Source organism: Miniopterus schreibersii, assembly GCF_964146895.1.
Source record: "Miniopterus schreibersii genome assembly, chromosome: X".
Taxonomy (NCBI): Eukaryota; Metazoa; Chordata; class Mammalia; order Chiroptera; family Miniopteridae; genus Miniopterus; species Miniopterus schreibersii.
In genome coordinates this window covers 13,996,078-14,016,789 of record NC_138104.1, presented here as the reverse complement: position 1 = coordinate 14,016,789, position 20,712 = coordinate 13,996,078, and the positions used below count along the sequence as shown (strand labels likewise).

General features: G+C 35.4%; 1 protein-coding gene across 6 annotated transcripts in view; it reads left to right on the top strand.

Annotated features, from left to right (window-relative positions):
• Nucleotides 1-20,712, top strand: part of STAG2 (STAG2 cohesin complex component) — a gene marked incomplete at its 5' end in the record, with an annotated part of 116,844 nt that overhangs the window by 30,787 nt on the left and 65,345 nt on the right. For 5 of the 6 annotated variants that reach the window (XM_081125566.1, XM_081125571.1, XM_081125569.1 and 2 more), the window contains 2 exons: nucleotides 16,689-16,832; nucleotides 19,955-20,033. The exons of the other annotated variant lie outside the window; for it this stretch is intronic. In XM_081125566.1, the coding sequence (XP_080981692.1) occupies nucleotides 16,789-16,832; nucleotides 19,955-20,033 (123 nt within the window). The remainder of the gene's footprint in view (nucleotides 1-16,688; nucleotides 16,833-19,954; nucleotides 20,034-20,712) is intronic. 6 annotated transcript variants of the gene reach the window in all.

Below are 20,712 nucleotides of genomic sequence, written 5' to 3'. Positions count from 1 at the left end.
GATTACAAAAAATGTGTAAGAGAGGGTAGGCAGTACATGAGAGAAACATGGAGTGTAGTAAGCTAGCCTAGGGATAGCTCATCTCAGAAATCTCAGCTGTAAAAGATAATAATATCCTTTGTATGTGGCAATGGGAGCAGATGAAAAGGTTGAGCAAGTTGAAAAAGCCCCTGAGGACAAGGCTTAGTCAGACTAGGAGGGAGAGTAGGGCTGAATGTAACAACTGCCGCACAAAGACGCCATGTTAGCAGGAAGTGATCTGTCTTGGTGGAAGAAGTGGAGAGAATTTTTGACTTATCAAGCTTGAAAGACTATACTAATACATAAAGAGTGTTTTGAAGTCAGCAAGAAAGAGATCAGCCTGTTAGGAAGAAAGGGCAAATGACATAAGCAGAGAGAATTTATGGAAAAGGTACTAAGAATGGCCTGTAAACGTAAGGAAATAAGAGAAGAGCAAATTAAAACTATAGGTATCCCTTCTTAGCCAGACATGTTTGGTTCCTGATTTTCATCAGCAAGAGTTCAAATAATTATGAATACTGCATTATCCAAGTCTTGGTTTGAGTTTTGAATAACAGGACTTATTGAAAATGTTTGTTTGGTTCCTAAGTTTGTGAAGGTGGGACTTCATGTAGGGAGATTCAATATACCCTGAATTAACCCTTTTTCACCTTAGCAGATTAGCAAAAATTTGAAAGTCTTGACAACAACGCTGTTAGTGAATGTACAGAAACAAATCCATACATAGGTTGCTGGTGGAAGTACAATTTGTTATAACCTTTGTCTATGGAGGCCAATTTTGCTATTATTTGTTAAAATTACAAATTCATATAGCCATTGGTCACAATCTTCAATCATATGTCAGTTGGTATGAAGGATGCTTACGTGTTAATTGATTAAAATGGCTAGAGCAGCCCTAGCTGGTTTGGTTCAGTGGTTAGAGCCATCGGCACTCGGACTTGAAGGTTCCCAGGTTTGATTCTGGCCAAGGGCACATACCTCGGTTGCAGGCCTAGTCCCCCGGCCCTGGTCGGGGTGCATTCGGGAGGTAACCAACCGATGTGTCTCTCTCACATCGATGTTTCTCTCCCCCCCCCCCCCGAAAAGCAATGGAAAAAATATCCTCAGGTGAGGATTGAAAAAAAAAAAAAGCAGAACAAAGTGGAATTAAATGTTCAAGTGGCTAAAACAGGTAATTTGGGGGTTTCAGTGTAGATATCAAAGAAACTAATTAGAAGATGGACACAGACTTTAAGTTTTATTAAGGTATTATTTACATAAAGTCCAATTCACTCTTTAGTATACAGTTCTGTGAGTTTTGGCAAAGAGGTGAATAAAATCATCACAATCAAGATACATTTCAGTTACAATATCTCAAAATCCCTCCAAAACAGCAAACCCTTGATTTTGCAGACCTTGATTTAATGGACTTTGGATTTAATGGACAAAGTTTTCAGTCTATATGTCACGTGAAAGTTAACACTCTTAATTTAAAAATGCTTTTAACCAAGATTTGCTTTTACTTAAATTAGCAGGTTATTGTTTGTTATTAATTTACTTTTTAAAAAAATACATTTTTGATGATTGCAGAAAGAGGAAGGGAGAGGGAGAGAGAGAGAGAAACATCAATGATGAGAGTCATTGATTGGCTGCCTCCTGCACGCCCCCTACTGGGGATCAAACCCACAGCCTGGGCAAGTGCCCTGACCAGGAATCGAATCGTGATCTCCTGGTTCATGGGTCGATGCTCAACCACTGAGCAACACCAGCCAGGCTTCACTTATTTTTAACAAATTTTAGCAAATAGCCATATGTTGGAAAAAACACTGTAGTGATTTCGCCAACACAAATAAATATCACACATCTACAACTGTAGTCTACATATTTAAATCCAAGAGTCACCACTTGTAAACATTGTGTGAATGATTAGCCTGTGATCATACTGTAGTGCTCAGTCGTTGGTTCTGTTGTCTCGTGGCATGACTTTCTGCAGCAGTTTTCGCATGTGCCCACTGATGTTCCCATGTGCACCAAGCTGCACCCCAGCCGTATGCATTTGTTTACTCAAGGTGACTGGTGAATGCACACATTTACTAGACCTATTCAGTATAAATTTAAAATTACAGTAATACATACAGAAAACACTTCTGTGAAATTAAACTTTTCATACATACTTAATTTTAATTACACTAACTTGTCTACATAAGTAAAAAAAAAACCCTTATTTGTCAATTTTTTAACATACACGTTCAGAAATCCCACTTTATTATATAATGGATTTTTGGCCTTAATGGGCACCCCGTCACCCGAATTAGTCCGTTTTATTGAGGTTTTACTGTACTCCTTGGTACAGTCAGTCTTTCTCCCCAACCTGAGCTCCTGGCAACCATTGATCTGTTTTTCATCCATAGGTTTTTTTTGCCTTTCGACTGTCAGATAAATGGAATCGTACAATAAGTAGCCTATTGAATCTGGCTACTTTCACTTAGCATAATACGTTTAAGATTCAGCCTAGTATGTACATACTGATATGCAAAATAGAATCCATGCCTTCAAAATGGGTAATTACAAATTGTGATAAGTACTAACAAGAAGTATAGCAAGTTGCTGAGAGAACTTACAGTAATACTATCTTTTTCACCTAATTTTTTTATTTTATTGCAGTTTACATTCGGTATTGCTCTGTCTTGGTTTCAAATGTACAGCATGGTGGTGGAAAATCATGCATTCTGCACAGTGGTCCACACAATCTGTTATCTTTAGATGAGAGCAGAGTTTGGCAGCCTTCAGCCTTGGCCTGCTGACTGTTTTGGGACACTCACATACAAAAATATTCATTTAATAAATTAATTATGTATTTATAAAAAAAGATTCAGCCTAGTCATATATGTATCAGATGTTTGTTCCTTTTTATTATTGAGTAGTATTCCATTGTATGGATGTAACAAATTTGCATATCCATTCACCAGTCGAGGGACATTTGGGTTGTTTTTCACCTTTTGGTGATTACAGATAAAGCCGCCCAGAAGTTTTAAAGTTTTTACATTTTAGTCTGGCATTCTTTCTGACTTAATTTTTCCATAGATACAAGGTATGGGTTAAGGAACTTTTTTTGGCTTATAGATATCTAATTGTTTGAAAAGACTGTCTTTCTTTATTGAAGTGACTTGGTGCCTTTGCAAAAATCAGGTGACCATATGTGTGTGGGTCTACTTCAGGTTTCTATTCAGTTGATCTGTCTTGATTACACTCTTTATTATGGTAACTTTATAGTAAGCCTTGGTATAGTGTGAGTCCTCCAAACTTTTTCTTTTTCAAAATTGTTTTGGCTGTTCTAATTCCTCTGCCTTTTCACCTAAGAATCAGCTTGGTGAGTAAAAAAGAAAACCTTGCTAGAATTCTGATTAGACATTTTGAAGTTTTACTTTGGTATAATACTATATTCACAGGACGTAGTAAAGTAAATGTAAAGAGGATCATGTATACCCTTCATGTAATTTCCTTCATTGGTAATATGTTGCATGACTATAGTACAATATCAAGACCAGGAAATTGATATTGATGTCATTTACAAAGTTTATTCAGATTTTGCAGTTATATGTGCACTCATTTATGTGGCTTTGTTTATGTATTTATAATTCTGTGCAGTTTCATCACGTGTAGATGATTTAACCATCGCCACCATCAAGATACAGAACTGTTCCATCATCACAGAGACCCCTCATACTACTCGTTTATAGTTATACTCCTTCCCCTCCCTCACCTTCCTCTATTCTGTTTCTAATCCCTGGCAAACACGTGTTCTCCATAATTTTGTCCTTTTGGAGGCTGTTATATAAATGGAAACCATGCAGTATATAATCTGTGGAGATTGGCTTTTCCCCCCATTCAAATAATTCCCTTGAGGTACATCTGAGTTTTTACATTCCAACAGTTAATTCCTTCCTATTGCTGTGTTGTAGTCCATGGTATGGATGTGCCACAGTTTATTTACTATTCACTCATTGAAGGATATTTGGGTTTGTATTAGTTTGGAAAGGCTGCCATAACAAAATACCACAAACTGGGTGGCTTAAACAACAAGAATTTATTGTTCCACAGTTGTGGAGGCTAGAAATCCAAGATCAAGGTGTCAGCAGGGTTGCTACCTTCTGTGGGCTATGGCAGAGATCTGTTCCATGCCTCTTCCCTAGCTTCTGGTGGTTTGCTGGCAGTCTTTGGTATTCTTGGTTTATAGAATTGCCTTGGTCTCTGCCTTTATTTTCACATGATGTTCTTACTTTGTGCATGTCTGTCGTCAAATTTCCTCTTTTTTGTTGTTGTTAATCCTCACCCGAGGATATATTTTCCATTGATTTTTAGAGAGTGGGAGGGAGGAAGGGAGGGGGATAGAAACATCAAGGTGAGAGAGACACACCAATTGGCTGCCTATTGCCCGCGCCCCTAGTAGGGGCGGGGATGAGCCTGCAATTCAGGTAACGTGCCCTTGACCAGGAATCAAATCTGTTGGACCTTCAGTGCATGGGCTGATGTTCTAAACACTGAGCTACACTGGCCAGGGCCAAATTTCCTCTCTTCATGAGGGTACTAGTCCTATTGGATTAGGGCCCACACTAATGACCTCATTCGAACTTGATAATTTCTATAAAGACCCTAACTCCAAGTAAGATCACATTCCAAGGTACTTGTGGCTAAACTTCAAAATATGAATTTTGGGGTGACACAATTCAACCTGTAACCGAGTTATTTGCAAATTCTGGCTATTACAAGTAAAGCTTCATGAACATTCTTATACATGTTTTTGTGTGGACATAGATTTTCATTTTTCTGGGATAAGTTCTCAGGAGTAAGATTGGTTGTTTTTAATGGTAAATATGTATATGGTTTTTAAATTTAAAATTTTAAAATTTATTGAGATATAATTTACATATAAGTTGTACAATGTGTTGATTTGGTACATTTACATATTACAGTATGATTACCGCCATAGCTTTAGCTAGTGTTCTATACTGTCACATAATTATCACTTCTTTTTCTGTGGTGAGCGTGTGTGGTTTTTAGAAAAAACTCCTAAACTCTTTACCAGAGTGGCTGTACCATTTTACATTTCCATCAGCAATAATGTGTGAGAATCAGTTTCTTTGCATCTTTGCTATGATTTGGATTTGTCACTACATTTTATTGTTACCATTTTGACAGGTGTAGTGATGTCTCATTGTGGTTTTTATTTTGCATTTCCTTCAATTGAATTTTAGCATTATTAACGTTATTAATGTTTTTAAGATAATTACCTTTTTTCTCTTACATTTAAACTCTTGATTCTTAATATCATTAACATGATTACTTGCTTGCTATTATTTTTTCTTGTTTGCTATTATATAGTAAAAAGAAAATAGCTTCAAAAGAACATAATCAGCAGTGCAACAGAACTATTAAGTAAAGTTTAATTTTTATTTATATTTCTTAAAATTCATCTCACTGTAGATAAAGTCTTAATTTTTAAACTCTTACTGTAAATGCTTTCTTTGTATGCTCATGGTATTTATTTGATGTACACCATAGATTAGGTTTATTTTTTCTAATTTTTTACAACCTTATGAATTTAAAAAATTCAGTTTCATTTTTTTGAACAGGTAATTTATTTTCCTAAATCAAAACGTAAAGTTATATAAAAAGGTGTACACAGAAGTCTCCAGAGTCCTGCCTCCTTACTCCTTTCACCCCTTCCTCTATATAGTCATCTTTTTTTTTTTAATATGCCTTTATTCATTTCAGAGAGAGGAAGGGGGAGGGGGGGAGAGAGAGAAACATCAGTGGCTCCTTGATCTACTGCCTCCTGCACGCCCCCTACTGGGGATTGAGCCCAAAAACTGGGTATGTGTCCTGACTAGGAATCCGAAGGGTGATCTTCTGCATCATAGGTCAATGCTCAACCGCTGAGCCATGGCCGGCTGGGCTATATAGGCATCTTTAAAGAAATGTTTATTTTATTTTATTATTTTTAGTTAATCCTCGCTTGAGGATATTTTTTCCATTGATTTTTAGAGAGACTGGAAGGGAGGGAGGTAGAGAGAGAGAAACATTGATGCCCTCGGGCTGACACACTATTCATTTAGCCACACTGGCAAGGGCTAAAAAAATGTTTCTTGTTAATACTTCCAGTATTTCTTTTTTGTCCAGAGAAGCAAATGCATCTATATGTACATTTTTATTTTATACTTATTTCTTCGAAGTAGCATACTGATCAACACGATTTGTTGCAAACATTGATATTAAGTGCCAGACATAGTAGAAATATTAAGAGTTGTGTTGATGATGTATTTCATGGTGTGAGAGTTGAATCTGCCACGCTGAATGCTGAACCATTTCATGATGTGTAAGTTTGATCAATATGAGTTAGTGAGGTAGGTTCACTAGTAACTATGTTAATCATTATATAGCCACTTCAGCAGCGGAGAAACTACTTGTTGCTCTGTGACTTCGGACAGAAAAAGAGACAGGTGAAATACGATTGAATACCTACTGAGTTGTTATTGCTGGCCAAAGCAGTTCATACAGGACGGATGTGGGGGTAGGGGCACATGATGAAGTAAAACATTCAAGTAAAATGATATGAGTGGAATAATTGGCAAACATTAGCAGAATAATTTACAAGAAGCAGTTGGAGAAGAAAACCTTTTCCCTTTTTTGTTTGGAATATATTAATCAGGAATGCTAAGCATAATTGCTGATGGTAGAGAGAGAGAGATTGTTTTTCTTGATGAAAAGAGCATTTTGAGCATTTTTGCCAAAGTAATCATAGAATAAGATGGCAAATATTTCTTTTTAAAAATGTTTTTATTGATTTTAGAGAAAGAGGAGGGGGGCAGAGAAACATCAATGAGAGAGAAACATTGTGTGGCTGCCTCCTGCACTCCCCCTACTGGGGATCAAGCCGGCAACCCAGGCATGTGTCCTGACCAGGAATCAAACCAGCGACCTCTTGCATAGGACAACGCTCAGTCAGCTGAGCCACACCAGCTGGGCAATAGAGTAAGATGGGAGACACTTGCATATAAATAATCTCTTTATACATGTTCTCAGATTTTGCTACATTATTTGGCAGAAAACTTTTTGTGAAGTGGATCTTTACAACAAATGGTTTTCTGTAGAAGAATTTGCTAATTGACAAGTTTCTTTCCTGATTAATGGCTTAGCAGATAAATCATTGGTACAACAAATTATGTCTTAAAAGTAAAGTTGCAATAACTATAAATTTAAGATAGTAGTTTTAAGTTCTCTACAGTATACTTTCAAGTATACCAACCACGTGTAAACATTAGTTCTACTATATGCTGTATTTGCCTTTAATAATGTACAGGGTGGGGCAGAAGTAAGTTTACAGTTGTGACTATGAGAAACAGTTTATTGTATTTTTATTTATTGTATTATTTTCCATATGAACAACTGTAAACCTGCTCATTTCCTTTCTTAGCATTTAGATAATCCTTTTGGGGATATTTTGCAGGATGCATTAATATATTTGTTGTGGTTTAGAAAAAAGGTAGTTTTTTTGGTCTTAGTGCTCTAGGAAAGTTTAAAAATTTCCCTTCATAGAGCTTGGCTTGAGAGTTGTCTGTTGTCTCTTTCACCATTGGATGGCATATATGGAAAGTGGATGAAATACACCTATGGGTTTATAAAAGCACTTAAAATGGAATAGGATACAGGGCAAAATGTGGGGCCCCTTGTAATAATCTAGTACCAGTAATCTAGCTACATATATATAACATTTAGATAATCTCTTAGTGGATTATCTTTATTATGTATGAAAATAATAAGCTCTCTTCCCCAAGTTGGATGGAATCACATGCTGCATTTGAGGGATTGGTGACTCCTAATTCTTAGTATCATCACACGATGCCATTCTAGCATGCTAGCCCTTTACTGCAGCTTGCCTGAATGCTGGTAGAAGGTTGGAATTGCTTTTTTCTGGCTTTAAGTTGTGTGCTGTTTATGGGTAACTTTGAGACTTGTACCATCAAATTTTGAACAAGGGAGAGAAATGTTGAACATTGATTAAGTGGGTTTCAATGACTATTTTCATAACCCTGTGACTGTTAGCTTGCATTGTTCAGGTGGTTCCATGATTTTTTGGTTTTTTTGGAAAAGCTGTATATCTCTTTGGATCCTTTGCCATAAAGTTACATAAGCTTTGGTTCATTTTCACCAGTTTAAATAGGAGACCAAAAAAAATCTGTCAAAATAAAGTATTCTGAGTGTAGGTACCAGTTGTCTGCCTCTTATTTTATAGATTTATATTTCAAAAGATACCAATAGTTAATGGTGTGTAGTATCCTTTTTCAGTAGACAGGTGTTGTCCAGTCATTGGTGATTGGTAAAATCTTGTGAGTCTGTGTGACATGAGGGAAGCTTGTTTGATAAAGGGGTTTAAATTTAATTTTTTATTGCATCACCCCCCCCCCCCAAAAAAAAATCACATTTGCCATTTGAATCATTTTTAAGTGGGCAGTTCAGCAGTGTTAAGTAAATTGACGTTTTTGTGAAACAAATTTATGGAACTTTTTTCTTGAAAATGTGAAACTTTATACCCATTAAACAACAACTCCCCCCTTTTTACCTCCCTTATTCCCTGGAAACCACCATTCTACTTGCTGTTTCTATGAATTGGACTATTACTTTAGATATCTCATGCAAGTAGAATCATAGTACAGGGGTGGGCAAAAGTAGGTGTGTGGTTGTTGAGTACACAAAGCTATTGTAATAATCATAACCTGCATGTCTTTTTCCATATGAACAATTGTAAACCTACTTTTGCCAACCCTTGTATTTGTCTCTCTGTGACTGATTGGCTTATTTCATTTATTATAATGCCCTGAAGCTTCATTCAGGTTATAGCATGTGACAGGATTTCCTTCCTTCTTAAGGATGAATAATATTCCATTGTATGTATATACCACATTTTGTTTATGTATGAAGTTGTTGATGGGCACATGTGGTCTGCTTCCACCTCTTGGCTGTTATAAATAGTGCTGCTGTGTATATGGGTGTGCAACTATCTCTTTGAGGCCCAGCTTTCAGTTGTTTTGGATATATACCTGGAAGTGAGGATTGCTGGGTCATACAGCAGTTTTATTGAAAAAGTTTTGAGGAACTTTCGTGTTTTACGTAGTAGTTGCATAGTTTTACAATCCTTCCGACAATACAAGGATGTTAAAATTTTCCACATCCTTGCAGGCACTTATTATGTGTTGTTGTTTTTTAATTTTAACCATCTCAAACGGTGTGGAATGATATATCATTGTGGTTTTGCTCCAAGTCCTTTGCCCATTTAAAAAATTTGAGTTATTTGATATTTGTTGTTGTTGAGTTGTAGGAATTCTTTATATATTCTAGATATTAAGTTCCTATCAGGTATATGGTTTGCAAATATTTTCTCCCATTCTGTAGATTGCCTTTTCGATTGTATCCTTTAATGTGTAAAAGTTTTGATGTAGCCTGTTTATTTTTCCTTTTATTACCCTGTTCTTTTGGTGTCATATCTAAGAGATTATTGCCAAGTTCAATGTTATGAAGCTTTTCCCCCATTTCTCCCCCCCCCCCAGGAGTTTTATAGTTTTAGGTCTTACATTTAGATCTTTAATCCTTTTTGAATTAATTTTTTGTATGGTGTGAGATAAGGAACGGCCCAGTTTCATTCTTTTGCATGTGGACATCCGGTTTTCCCACCACCATTTGTTGAAGAGACTGTCCTTTCCCCATTGAGTGGTCTGGGTACCTTTTTCAAAAATTATTTAAATATTTATGCCAGGATTTATTTCTGGTCTTTCCATTGTATTCCATTGGTCTCTATGTCTGTCTTTATGCCAGTCCTACATTGTTTTGATTACTGTAGCTTGGTGATATGTTTTGAAATCAGGAAGTGTGATTGCCCCAACTTTGTTCCTTTTTTCTAAATTGTTTTAGTTATTTGGAGTCCTTTGAATTTTACGATGAATTTTTGTATTTCTGTAAGAAAGTGCTTTTGGGATTTTGCTGGGGATTGTTTTGAACCTGTATATTGCTTTGGGTAGTATGGACATTCTTACAATACTAAGTCTTCCAATCCATGAAAGGGGTGTCTTTCCATTTATTTGTGCTTTAATTTCACTCAGCAATGTTTTGTAACTTTCAGTGTATAAGTCTTTCACCTTCTTGGTTAGGTTTATTCGAAGTAAGTATTTTATTCTGGTGCTATTGTAAATGGAAATTGTTTTCTTAATTACCTCTTTGGATTGTTCATTGTTAGTATATGGAAACACAACTGTTTTTTGTGTGTTGATTTGTACCCTGCAACTTTGCTGCTGTTTGTTCTAATAGGGGTGTGTGTGTGTGTGTGTGTGTGTGTGTGTGTGTGTGTGTGTGTGTGAAATCTTTAGGGTGTTTTACATATAAGAACATGTAATCTGTGAATGTAGATAATTTTACTTTTTCCTTTCTAATTTGGATGCCTTTTATTTCTGTTTCTTGCCTAATGGTTTTGGGTAGGACTTCCAATACTGTGTTGAACAGAAGTGACGAGAGTGGGCATTCTTGCCTCATTTCTGATACTGGCTGTGAGCTTTTCCTAAGTGGCCTTTATTATGTTGGGGTACTTTCCTTCTATTACTACTTTTTTGAGTATTTTTATCATGAAAAGGTGTTGAATCTTATCAAGTGTTTTTTCTGCATCAATTGAGATGATTGTGAGGTTTATTTGTCATTCTATTTTCTTAAGGCATCATTGTTTAATACAGTGATTCCCAACCCCTTTCATCTCATGGCACACATAAACTAATTCTAAAGTTCTGTGACACACCCAAAAAATATTTTTTGCTGATCTGACAAAAATACAGGTATAATTTTGATTCATTCTCACTGGACAGCTATTGTCATTTTTTTAAATTCAACAATCTAAGGGAAAAGAGGTCAGTGTCCCTGACTAAGTAGTCAGGTATTACATATTTTAAAATTTTTTCTGGCACATCGATTGAAAATTGCTGGTTAAATATATAATATCCCATGAACACACAATTGATTTTTTTGGGTCCGTCATTCTCTTAATGTAGTGCATTGTAATGATTGATTTTCATGTGTTGAACCAGCATTGCATTCTGGGAATAAATCCCAGTTGGTCATGGTATATTGTACTTTTAATGAGCTGTTGAATGGTTTGCTAGTAGTTAAGGGTTTTTGTATTGATATTCATCGGGGATATTGGTCTATAGGTTTTTTTGGTAGTGTCTTTATCTGGCTTAAAATTAAATTTTTTTGTAAAGGTCTTTTTATTACAGCGTATAGTTATAATTGTTCTATTTGCATTATCTTTGTTGTTTAAAGTATTGCAGATGCCCCCCTACTTTTCCCCCATTGACCCCCTCCTCCCCCTCCCACCCCCTCCTCAGACCTTTACCCCACTACTATCTGTGTCCATGGGTTATGCATATATGCATATAAGTTCTTTGGTTAATCTCTTCCCGCACCCCCCCCCCCCCCCGAGATTCGTCAGTCTGTTGCCCGTTTCCATGCCTCTCTATTTTGTTTGTCAGTTTATTTTGTTCATTAGATTCCACACATAAGTGAGATCATGTGATACTTTCTCTGACTTGCTTATTTTGCTCAGCATAACACTCTCCAGGCCCCTCCATGCTATCTCAAAGGGTGATAATAGTTCCTTCTTTCTTACAGCTGCATAGTATTCCACAGAGCCATGCCGGCCAGGGCTGAATTTGCTGGCTTTTAGCAGTTGAAAATTTTTGTAATTTTAGGGGAGAAAGTAACACACCAGCTGCTTTAAATGCTCAACCTTGTTTAGTGATGGTTGTTTTTTGTAGTTTTTCTTATTTTCTGTCTTGAGACCATTTGGTTTGAATTAAAAGAACTTTGAAACGATTATTTTATGAAAAAAAATCAACAGATTTTACAGAAGTGGAAGAAGAAATTTTTTTTGTTATTAATTTAACTTGGAATCTAAACTTTGAGTAACAGGCTATAAACACATATTCATTATATATAGATAACTTGAAAAGTTATGGTGATCATGTTTCAGCTTTTATATCTGTTTATAACAAAAGCAGTACCTGTGAGAGTGTTTACTTGAATTTAACATATAGACTTAATCCATTATGACCTATTACTTTTTAATCCAGTAATTATATACGAATGTATTTAATAAACCTTTAATGGCTGTATACTATACACTTGAGCCTAAGGAAGTGATTTTACAGTATATTATGCAACCCATCTACAAAATGTGTTCGCTTACTTTTCAGTAAGGAGAGACAGAAGCTATTTGTTATTGGATGTATCTTTTCCCCAAAAGGAAAATAGTGATTGAGAGTTAGAGCTAGTTTCATTTCTATGCTTTACCCTCCAAAGCTGTGGGAATGTTACAGTAGTTACAGAGAATTGGTACATGGGATAAAAATCTCAAAAGTTTTTCCTTGACACTAGGTGAGAGCTCCACCTTGTGATCTTTGAGCATATTTTAAAAAATTAATAACCTACAGTAAGCCAGAAATAGTGTGGTAAGTTTGCCTGTTTAACTTGTACTTTTATTGAGCATTACATATTCTTACAGTTTGGGGTTTCTCAACTTTGGTCAGATGGTATTAAGTACACTTTTAAATACTTTATTTGTGAATTTTTTAATGTAATAAGTCTTTGGAGGAAGCAAACTGTATTTATATACAGCTGTAGACATTTAAAATAAAAAGGGAAAAATTCTCAGCTCTTCCTGCAGAAGAAGCTTATATTCTTAACCCTTCTTCCGTCCCCCAAAAACAGCAGTGTTCACTTACCCATTGTTTCGGCCCCTTAAACTACAAAGCAATTTTAATGTATAATTTTGAGCAATCTCGAAGAACTGTTTTGGTGGCAAATTCGTTATTTAGAGAATGATTAAAATAGTAAAAATTCAGATACATGGAATATAGTGTTCTTATGTTAATTAATTATTATTATTATTTAATTTTTAAATTTAATTTAAAAAAATATTACAGATGTCCCTTTTTCTCCCCAATGACCCGTTCCACCCCATCCCATCCCCCTCCCCAGTCCCTCTCCCCACCATTGTCTGTGTCCTTGGGTTGTACATATACGCATATAAATTGCTTGGTTACTTAACATTAGGTGTCTGTAAGGGTATGTGCCTTATAGAAAAGAAAAGAAAAAAAAAAAAAAATATATATAAATTTAATCCTCACCCAAGGTTATGCTTATTGATTTTTTTTTTTAGAGAGGGGGAAGGGGAGAGAGAGAGAGAGAGACAGAGACAGACACAGTTGTGAGAGAGAACATCTGTTAACCAGTTTCGACCTGGTGATGGAATCCACAACCTAGGTATGTGCCCTGACTGGGAATAAAACCCGTGACCTTTCGTTATATCTGAAGATGCTCCAACCAACTGAACCACACTGGTCAGGGTGGAATAAATACATTTTCTCATTTATTGTTCCAGGTAATTCCATAAGGGCAAGGATCATTACTCTCCTTTTTCACCACTGTGTGCCCAGTGCGCTGCACTGCATTTGGCACATGGTAGATATTTTTAATTGGTTGGATGGATTTTTAATATTTAGAAACTCTTAAAAACAAGTATTTTACTGGGAATAGAGAGTTGGCCAATTTAATATTTTTTTCTAAATCTGTCAGATGGTATTTCTTTTTAAAAAATAGGCTCCTTGTCTGGGAGACTCGCATCTTTATAAATTCCATTTTTCTTTTGTGTTTGCTTTGGTTTCTAGTTTCCAAGCACAAATTAGTATAACCCTATACTGAGCAAAATAATTTGACCTGACAAGACTTCTTGTACACTAGAAATTAATTTTGTGCTATGTAGAGGAATGTAGTGTATATCACACTACTTATTTTTTATTTAGTGCTCTCTAGTTTTCAGAGCTGAGATATTCTTTTGGTCCTTAGGAGAACATATTATGAACTATCTTTAAAGTCTGCTTAAAAACTGTATATTTAAGGAATGCAGCAAGTTTGGTTTTATAAAATGCTCAGAGAGAGTAGTTGGCAGGTAGGCAGACAGACAAAGCAAGCACTTTCCATCTTTTTTTTTTCTTTCTTTTTCTTTTGGAGAGCCTTTATTGCAGGCTGCCATGATCAGTTACAGACAAATATTTGATATACAGATGATTCTTTAGGGCTTTCAGTTTTGCTCTGTTTGCTCTCTTTAGCAGGTACACACCTCTGACATTCCTAACCAATTGAGTGCCTAAAAGTAACTTAATTTTCCCTTTTCTGTAGAAGCTCAGATAATTTTAATTTTTTTAATTATTTCTTTATTGTTGCAAGTATTACAGATTGTCCCCCTGCCTTTTTCCCCCATTGACTTCCCCCTCCTCCCACCCATGCACCCCAGGCCTCCACCACACTATTGTCTGTGTCCATGCATATATTAATATAAGTTCATTGATTAAGCTCTCCCCAACCACTCCCCCACCCCCGCCTTCACCCTGAGATTTGTCAATCTGTTCCATGCTTCTGTGTCTCTGGATCTATTTTGTTCATCAGTTTATTTTGTTCATTAGATTCCACATATGCGTGAGATCATGTGATACTTGTCTTTCTCTGCCTGGCTTATTTCGCTTAGCATAACACTCTCTAGGTCCCTCCATGCTGTCTCAAAGAGTAAGAGATCCTTCTTTACAGCTGCGTAGTATTCCATGGGTTAAATGTCCCACAGCTTTTTTATCTGCTCTCCCTACTGATGGGCACTTGGGCTCTTTCTAGATCTTGGCTATTGTAAACTGCGCTGCTATGAACATAGAGGTGCATATATTCTTTCTTACTTTGTGTTTTGAGTTTCTTAGGATATATTCCTAGAAGTGGGTTCACTGGGTCAAAAGGCAATTCCATTTTTAATTTTTTGAGGAAACTCCACACTGTTTTCCACAGTGGCTGCACCAGTCTGCATTCCCACCAGCAGTGTACTAGGGTGCCCTTTTCTCCACACCCTCGCCAGCACTTTCCACCTTGCCATTCAGATGACCGGACATGTTGGTTAGAACTTATTTACCTCTATACCTCTCCAGTTCTCTTTAAAAAACAAAATTGCTATCTTTCTTAAAAAATACTTTTCTTTTTAAAATAAGTTTGAATTTTTAGGAAGCTAGCTGTGTCCTACATGTGATGGCAAGCCTCAGAATTCTGGTGTACTATTAGATAACTTCTTGGGTTACAAGAATAAAACCAGATTAACAATTAGTGGTCTTGGAGGAGAACAATCCTGGGACCATGATTTATTGCAAGGAGAAGACCAGGCTCACAGTCATATCTAAAGATTTTACAATGTGACGATTCTTTAGAATAAAAAGATAAGCTCAAAGTGGTGTTACAGAGAAGCCTCAATTATTCAGGGCTTACTCTGTGGATTACTCATTCTCATTTCTCTTATTACTTCATTATTTTGCTATTAATAGTAGCTTAATTAGAGTAAGCTAGGAAATGCTGTGTTTTGTCTAGCCATTTATGATGTTTTTAAAGATTTAGAATTAATGGAAACACTGAATTATCAGTTTCTTGTATAACGTCTGCTCTATTCGAAGAGATCATTAGAAGTTTATTAGTATGTGATATTTGAACATTTATTTATTTATTTTAAATATATCTTTATTGATTTCAGAGAGAGGAAAGGACAGGGGGAGAGAGAGAGAGATAGAAACATCAATGATGAGAGAGTCATTGATTGGCTGCCTAGCCTGCAACCCGGGCATGTGCCCTGACCCGGAATCGAACCCCGATCTCCTGGATCCTCGACACTCAACCCCTGAGCCATGCCCGGCTGGGCTGAACATTTATTATTAATTGGACATGTTAAGTCTTATCTGCTTTTTCTTTAGGTGGCCACCAAGTACTAGATGCACTTGGAAAGAAAAGCATAAGAAAATTATAAAAGAAAGATTAAAAGCTCTAGACCCAGCCTATTTTCTCTTTCTTTTTTTGTTACAGACTTTCATTTGCTCTTAGGTCATTCTTTCATTTAGGAACCGCATCTTTGACCTTCAAAACTAGAAGTCCTACCCTTCCTATGGCCAAACTCACACTGTTGTCCATATGAGATTATTGGTATTAAACTTGAGGGTCAGGGACTAGATCAGAGCTAGCATTTTCTCCCCTTCCCTATTCCACACAATGTGGGATTATCATGAAGTGGTTATTTATTAATAAGCCAGGGTTTGCACTGTATGTTTCTTCTACAGTAGAAGAACCTGCTTTTATAGTATTTTAAAATGATATCTTAGGTTTTTTGTTTGCTACTTTTAACTGTACTGTACACTATCAGCAAAAAGTTAAAGAATTTTCAGACATCTTGTATTGTGTTTTAATCTCGTCATAAGGATTTTGGGGCCGATAAAGAGTCATACCCTATTCCTGGTTAGGGTATATGTTTTTTAAATCCAGGCTAGAGAATCATAACAAAATTTTAAAATAATTATCTGTAATACAGGCTTCTTTCTTTGTGTCTGTTGTTACTATTGTGGGGCTACAATAGTTGTAACTAATCCATATCTAGAAAGAGCAGTCACATGCAAGGGACAGAAATCCTTATTTACTGAAACACACTAACAGGCACAGGGGAATTTAGTTTTTGAGTGTAGATGCCCTTCCCAATATTTTTGGTGTGTTTATAATAGATTTGGCATTCCTCCCCTTTAAAGGAATTGTCTGTCTTAGAAGAAAGAAGTGAACCATTGTTTTACCCACGTAAATATATGAATATATTTCTGATATTGGGGCGTTCCAGAAGATGATAAAGAAATGATAGCAGCTCCAGAAATACCAACTGATTTTAATCTACTACAGTAAGTATATTACGATTATTTTTAAATACTTGTTTTTCCACAAAATAAGAAATGTATTAACTTCAGTTAAAATTACTTCTACTTGAGCAGATCTAATACCTAAGATAGAGCATAGTATGTATACTTTGAAACAGTTTATATTAATGCTCATTGGACCCTGTAACTAATTATTCCATGCTTTTTGTACTACATTTTAAATTTATTTTTTAAATTTAGATACTGCACAATTTATTATTTTTGCTGTGCAGTTGAATCCCCAGTTGGTTTTACAATAGCAGTTGTTTTGAGGGAGTGTCATGAAATTCTTAAAAAGTTAAGTGTTCTCATTAGTAAGGACTACATATCATGCAGCAGTACTTAGGATGTAATCTCAGCTTTCTATTATAAAATCAAATGATGATATGCTAAAACAAATCTAGAAAGGTGGGACATGCTCTCCATATTTTTGCAGAAATAATTATATGCTTATTGATTCATGAAGTGACTTCAACATAGTTATTTTCTTTACCCTTGTCTTAAAAGCTGCCTATATTCCTTGTTCAACTTTTATTCTAATTACTCTTTGGTGATGTTGGAAAGAATTTGAACTAGTATATGTAATAGTGGTTTTCATACTACATCTTAGTTTCACAAGATGCCTCAGTGGAAGTGAATCTTTAAAGTGCTTGTGGGTCCCTTTAACTTTACACATACAATTACCACACCATATTTGCTATAAGGGTCTTTATAAGACTTGAATTGAAAACAGTCTGGTTGCTAAAAATTTTGAAAACAACAGGTAGACATCCTTGTACATAATGGTAGTCAGTGTTTGCTTTTGATAGTGTATAGATTTTTATTTTAAAAATAATTGTATTTTCAGTGGACACTTAAGGATATACTGGGATATTGCCAATATTTCAAAGTATGATTTTCATGCGATTTTAATCCCAGTGTATATTGACTCTGTATTAAGATTTTTGAGGAAAATTTCTTGGTTTTGTTTGTTTGAGGGAGGATATGGGATAGTCTGAGAAAATAATTTTTTGTTTGACTATCGTAAAATTATGAATTTCCTATGAATTAAGTGTTAGAGATGATTAAAAAGGTTAACTAGACCATTGACTGTTAGAATATCTTGAGTAAGTAAGGCCTGAAATAGGCTAATGGATAAGAGAGAATTGATTTGTGGAGGCAGAATAGATAGTATTTGTGAGGTAGGGGCCAGGGTAAAGAGAAAGGAATGGAAGATTCAGCCATGTAATAGCTGACTCATGAAATTTCAGCCGCTCAAAGGGTAAGCAGTATGTTTCTTAAACATACCTACTTCACCTAGGATAGGTTTTTGTTTTGATCTTAAAAGGAGAGGAAAGCACTGGAGAAAGACAGACTCGAGAATGTTTCTTCTCTGTTTGGATATTTTAGACTCCTATACCGATCAGTCACTTCAGCCTTCTTCAGAAGGGTTCCCCAGTGAGTAATCAAACCTCTAGTGCCTCATTCTTCATTTGGGATAGCCTGGAGATGGATTAAGAGTGTAACTTAGCTTTTGATTACTCCGTGGCCATTGGAATATCGTGAAGACTAATTTTTTTTTGCAGACTTACAGTAGTTACTGAGCTAAGAGAGCTGGTGTCCCACAAATGTCTTGGAAAGAAAGAAGTATTACTGTACACCAAGATATTTAAAAACATTTTCAGTTTTTTTGCAAGGCCATATAGGTATGTGAGAAGAATATTGATGACAGCAATCTTCTTAAGATGTAACAGGCAAGAGTCTCAGGGTTAATATTACAGTAGTCATTCGGTTTTTTAGTGCATTAACTCTTGGAAATGGTATTTATTACAGGCCCTTTCCTCACAACCTTATAGGACATAGTTAGGATTGCCACTATCTTCAATACATTGTTTAAATTACTTTTGTAGATAAGTGCTATAAATAGTAACCCCTCCCCCATCTTAACCATGACTTTAGATTTATAAAGTATTCCTCCTACCTCACAGCCTCTGGACAACTGGTTATTGTAGCAATAAAAATGGAAATAGAAGAAATATAGTTAGAGAAGACTAGCTTTAGAAGGATAGCCTTTCACTTTGATCCATATATTTTAAGCAAACCTGGTACTAGGTTTCCATATTTAGAGTGGAAAAACCTTTATCTTTTATGGGTGTGGCTTGATTCTAAAATCCATTGTGACCCAAAAACCAAGTATGCCTTGCCTTACTTAAAGCATTTAAATGAGGGCAGCTTACCATTATTTAGACACATGTTAACATATAGGAAGCATCACACATATTTAAATTAGCCTGCTTCTGTATGTGTAAGAATATCCAGGTTATACAAAAAACACTCCTTCTACTCCAAAGTAAGGCACAATTCTTTGAACTAGAGGTTTATATCATGGAGACTGAAGAGACTTTAGAGATTTCATTTTTTTCTACATATGCATTGTTTATAGATGAGAAGATTGAAAGGTTGTCACTTGTCCAATACCACATAGTTTCTTAGTACTAGAGCCAGTTCTCCTAACTATAGCTCACCACCTCTTTATTTCTTCATGAAGTATTTTGGTCAGTTAGCATACTTCCCTCCTGTGTTTCGAATGATTTAGTTTGTAAAAATGTTTTATATATATTCTTTCAGAAAAACCTGTTTTGTATAATTACAGGTAGACTTATAAATATTTCTGAGTGAGGTAGTATAGGACAGAGAATCTTTAATATAGTTAAAATTCTCTGATAAAATTCATCCAGTGCCTGGTGTTAAAATAGTTTTCCCTGAGCACCGTGGTCTTTGAATTAGAGTGAAACCAGCCATTACAACAGAACACCATAGTTCCTAGGGTTAAAGTTTTGAGAGCCACTGGTTTCATTTTTATGTTTTGGTTAAAAATTAACAAACTAAAGAAATATTTAGACATTTGTGTTTCAGATTATTGTTTTTGGAGTTGGTTATGTAATTTTATATATTTGGTAATTTGCTAAAGTATGATTTGGAAAATCATCTTAATTACATTTAATGCTGATAAGGAGTTTTGTTAATGAGTTAACCAAACCTTTATTTTAGAAAATATGGCAAAAGTTAGAAACTCCATCTATATTTATAAGGAAGGTTTTAAATAATTGCTTATCTTTCTGTCACAGGGAGTCAGAAACACACTTTTCTTCTGACACAGATTTTGAAGATATTGAAGGAAAAAACCAAAAGCAAGGCAAAGGAAAAGTATGTACAGAATGTGACTTTTATTTTGATTTGCAAGGTCTTTCATATATGTATATGCATATATATATAATTATGTATATAATATATATGTATATATATGTAGTTGTTTTAGTTATATCTCAGATGTTATTGTCTCTTAAAAATGCCCTTTTTTCTGATTGGTATGGTAAGCCTTCTGAACATGTGGTTTCTGGGCTTCTAGATCAGGTATCTTTTGATTATTGTCACTGCTGTAAAGTTGAAATTAATAATACATTGTTTCTAGTAGTTTATTTTGTAAAGCACAGTATACTAAGCAAAATGTGATACTCTATTGGCTTTATTTTTATTTACACATGAGTAGTCATATATAAAGCAAAGCAATAAAAATTTCTTCTTCTTAAAGCACCTTAAAAATGTAACCTACAATCAGTTTACATCTAATGGGTTATGATGGACAGTAGTTTTACTCTTTGTAAGTAATTCCAAGTGAAGTTTTCTGAGTCAATAGAATGCAAATTTAGAATATGAGTCGGTACCCTGAGGGCTCTGGATACCCTGGCTAATGGTCAAATCATTTTGCTGTTTGGAAAGTACATTTGACTCTGTGCATGTGTGTAAATACATTGGGCAAAATACGACTTGTTTTTGTTTAGCATTTTCTTAACCAAGATGAATTTTGGATTTGTATTTCCTCATG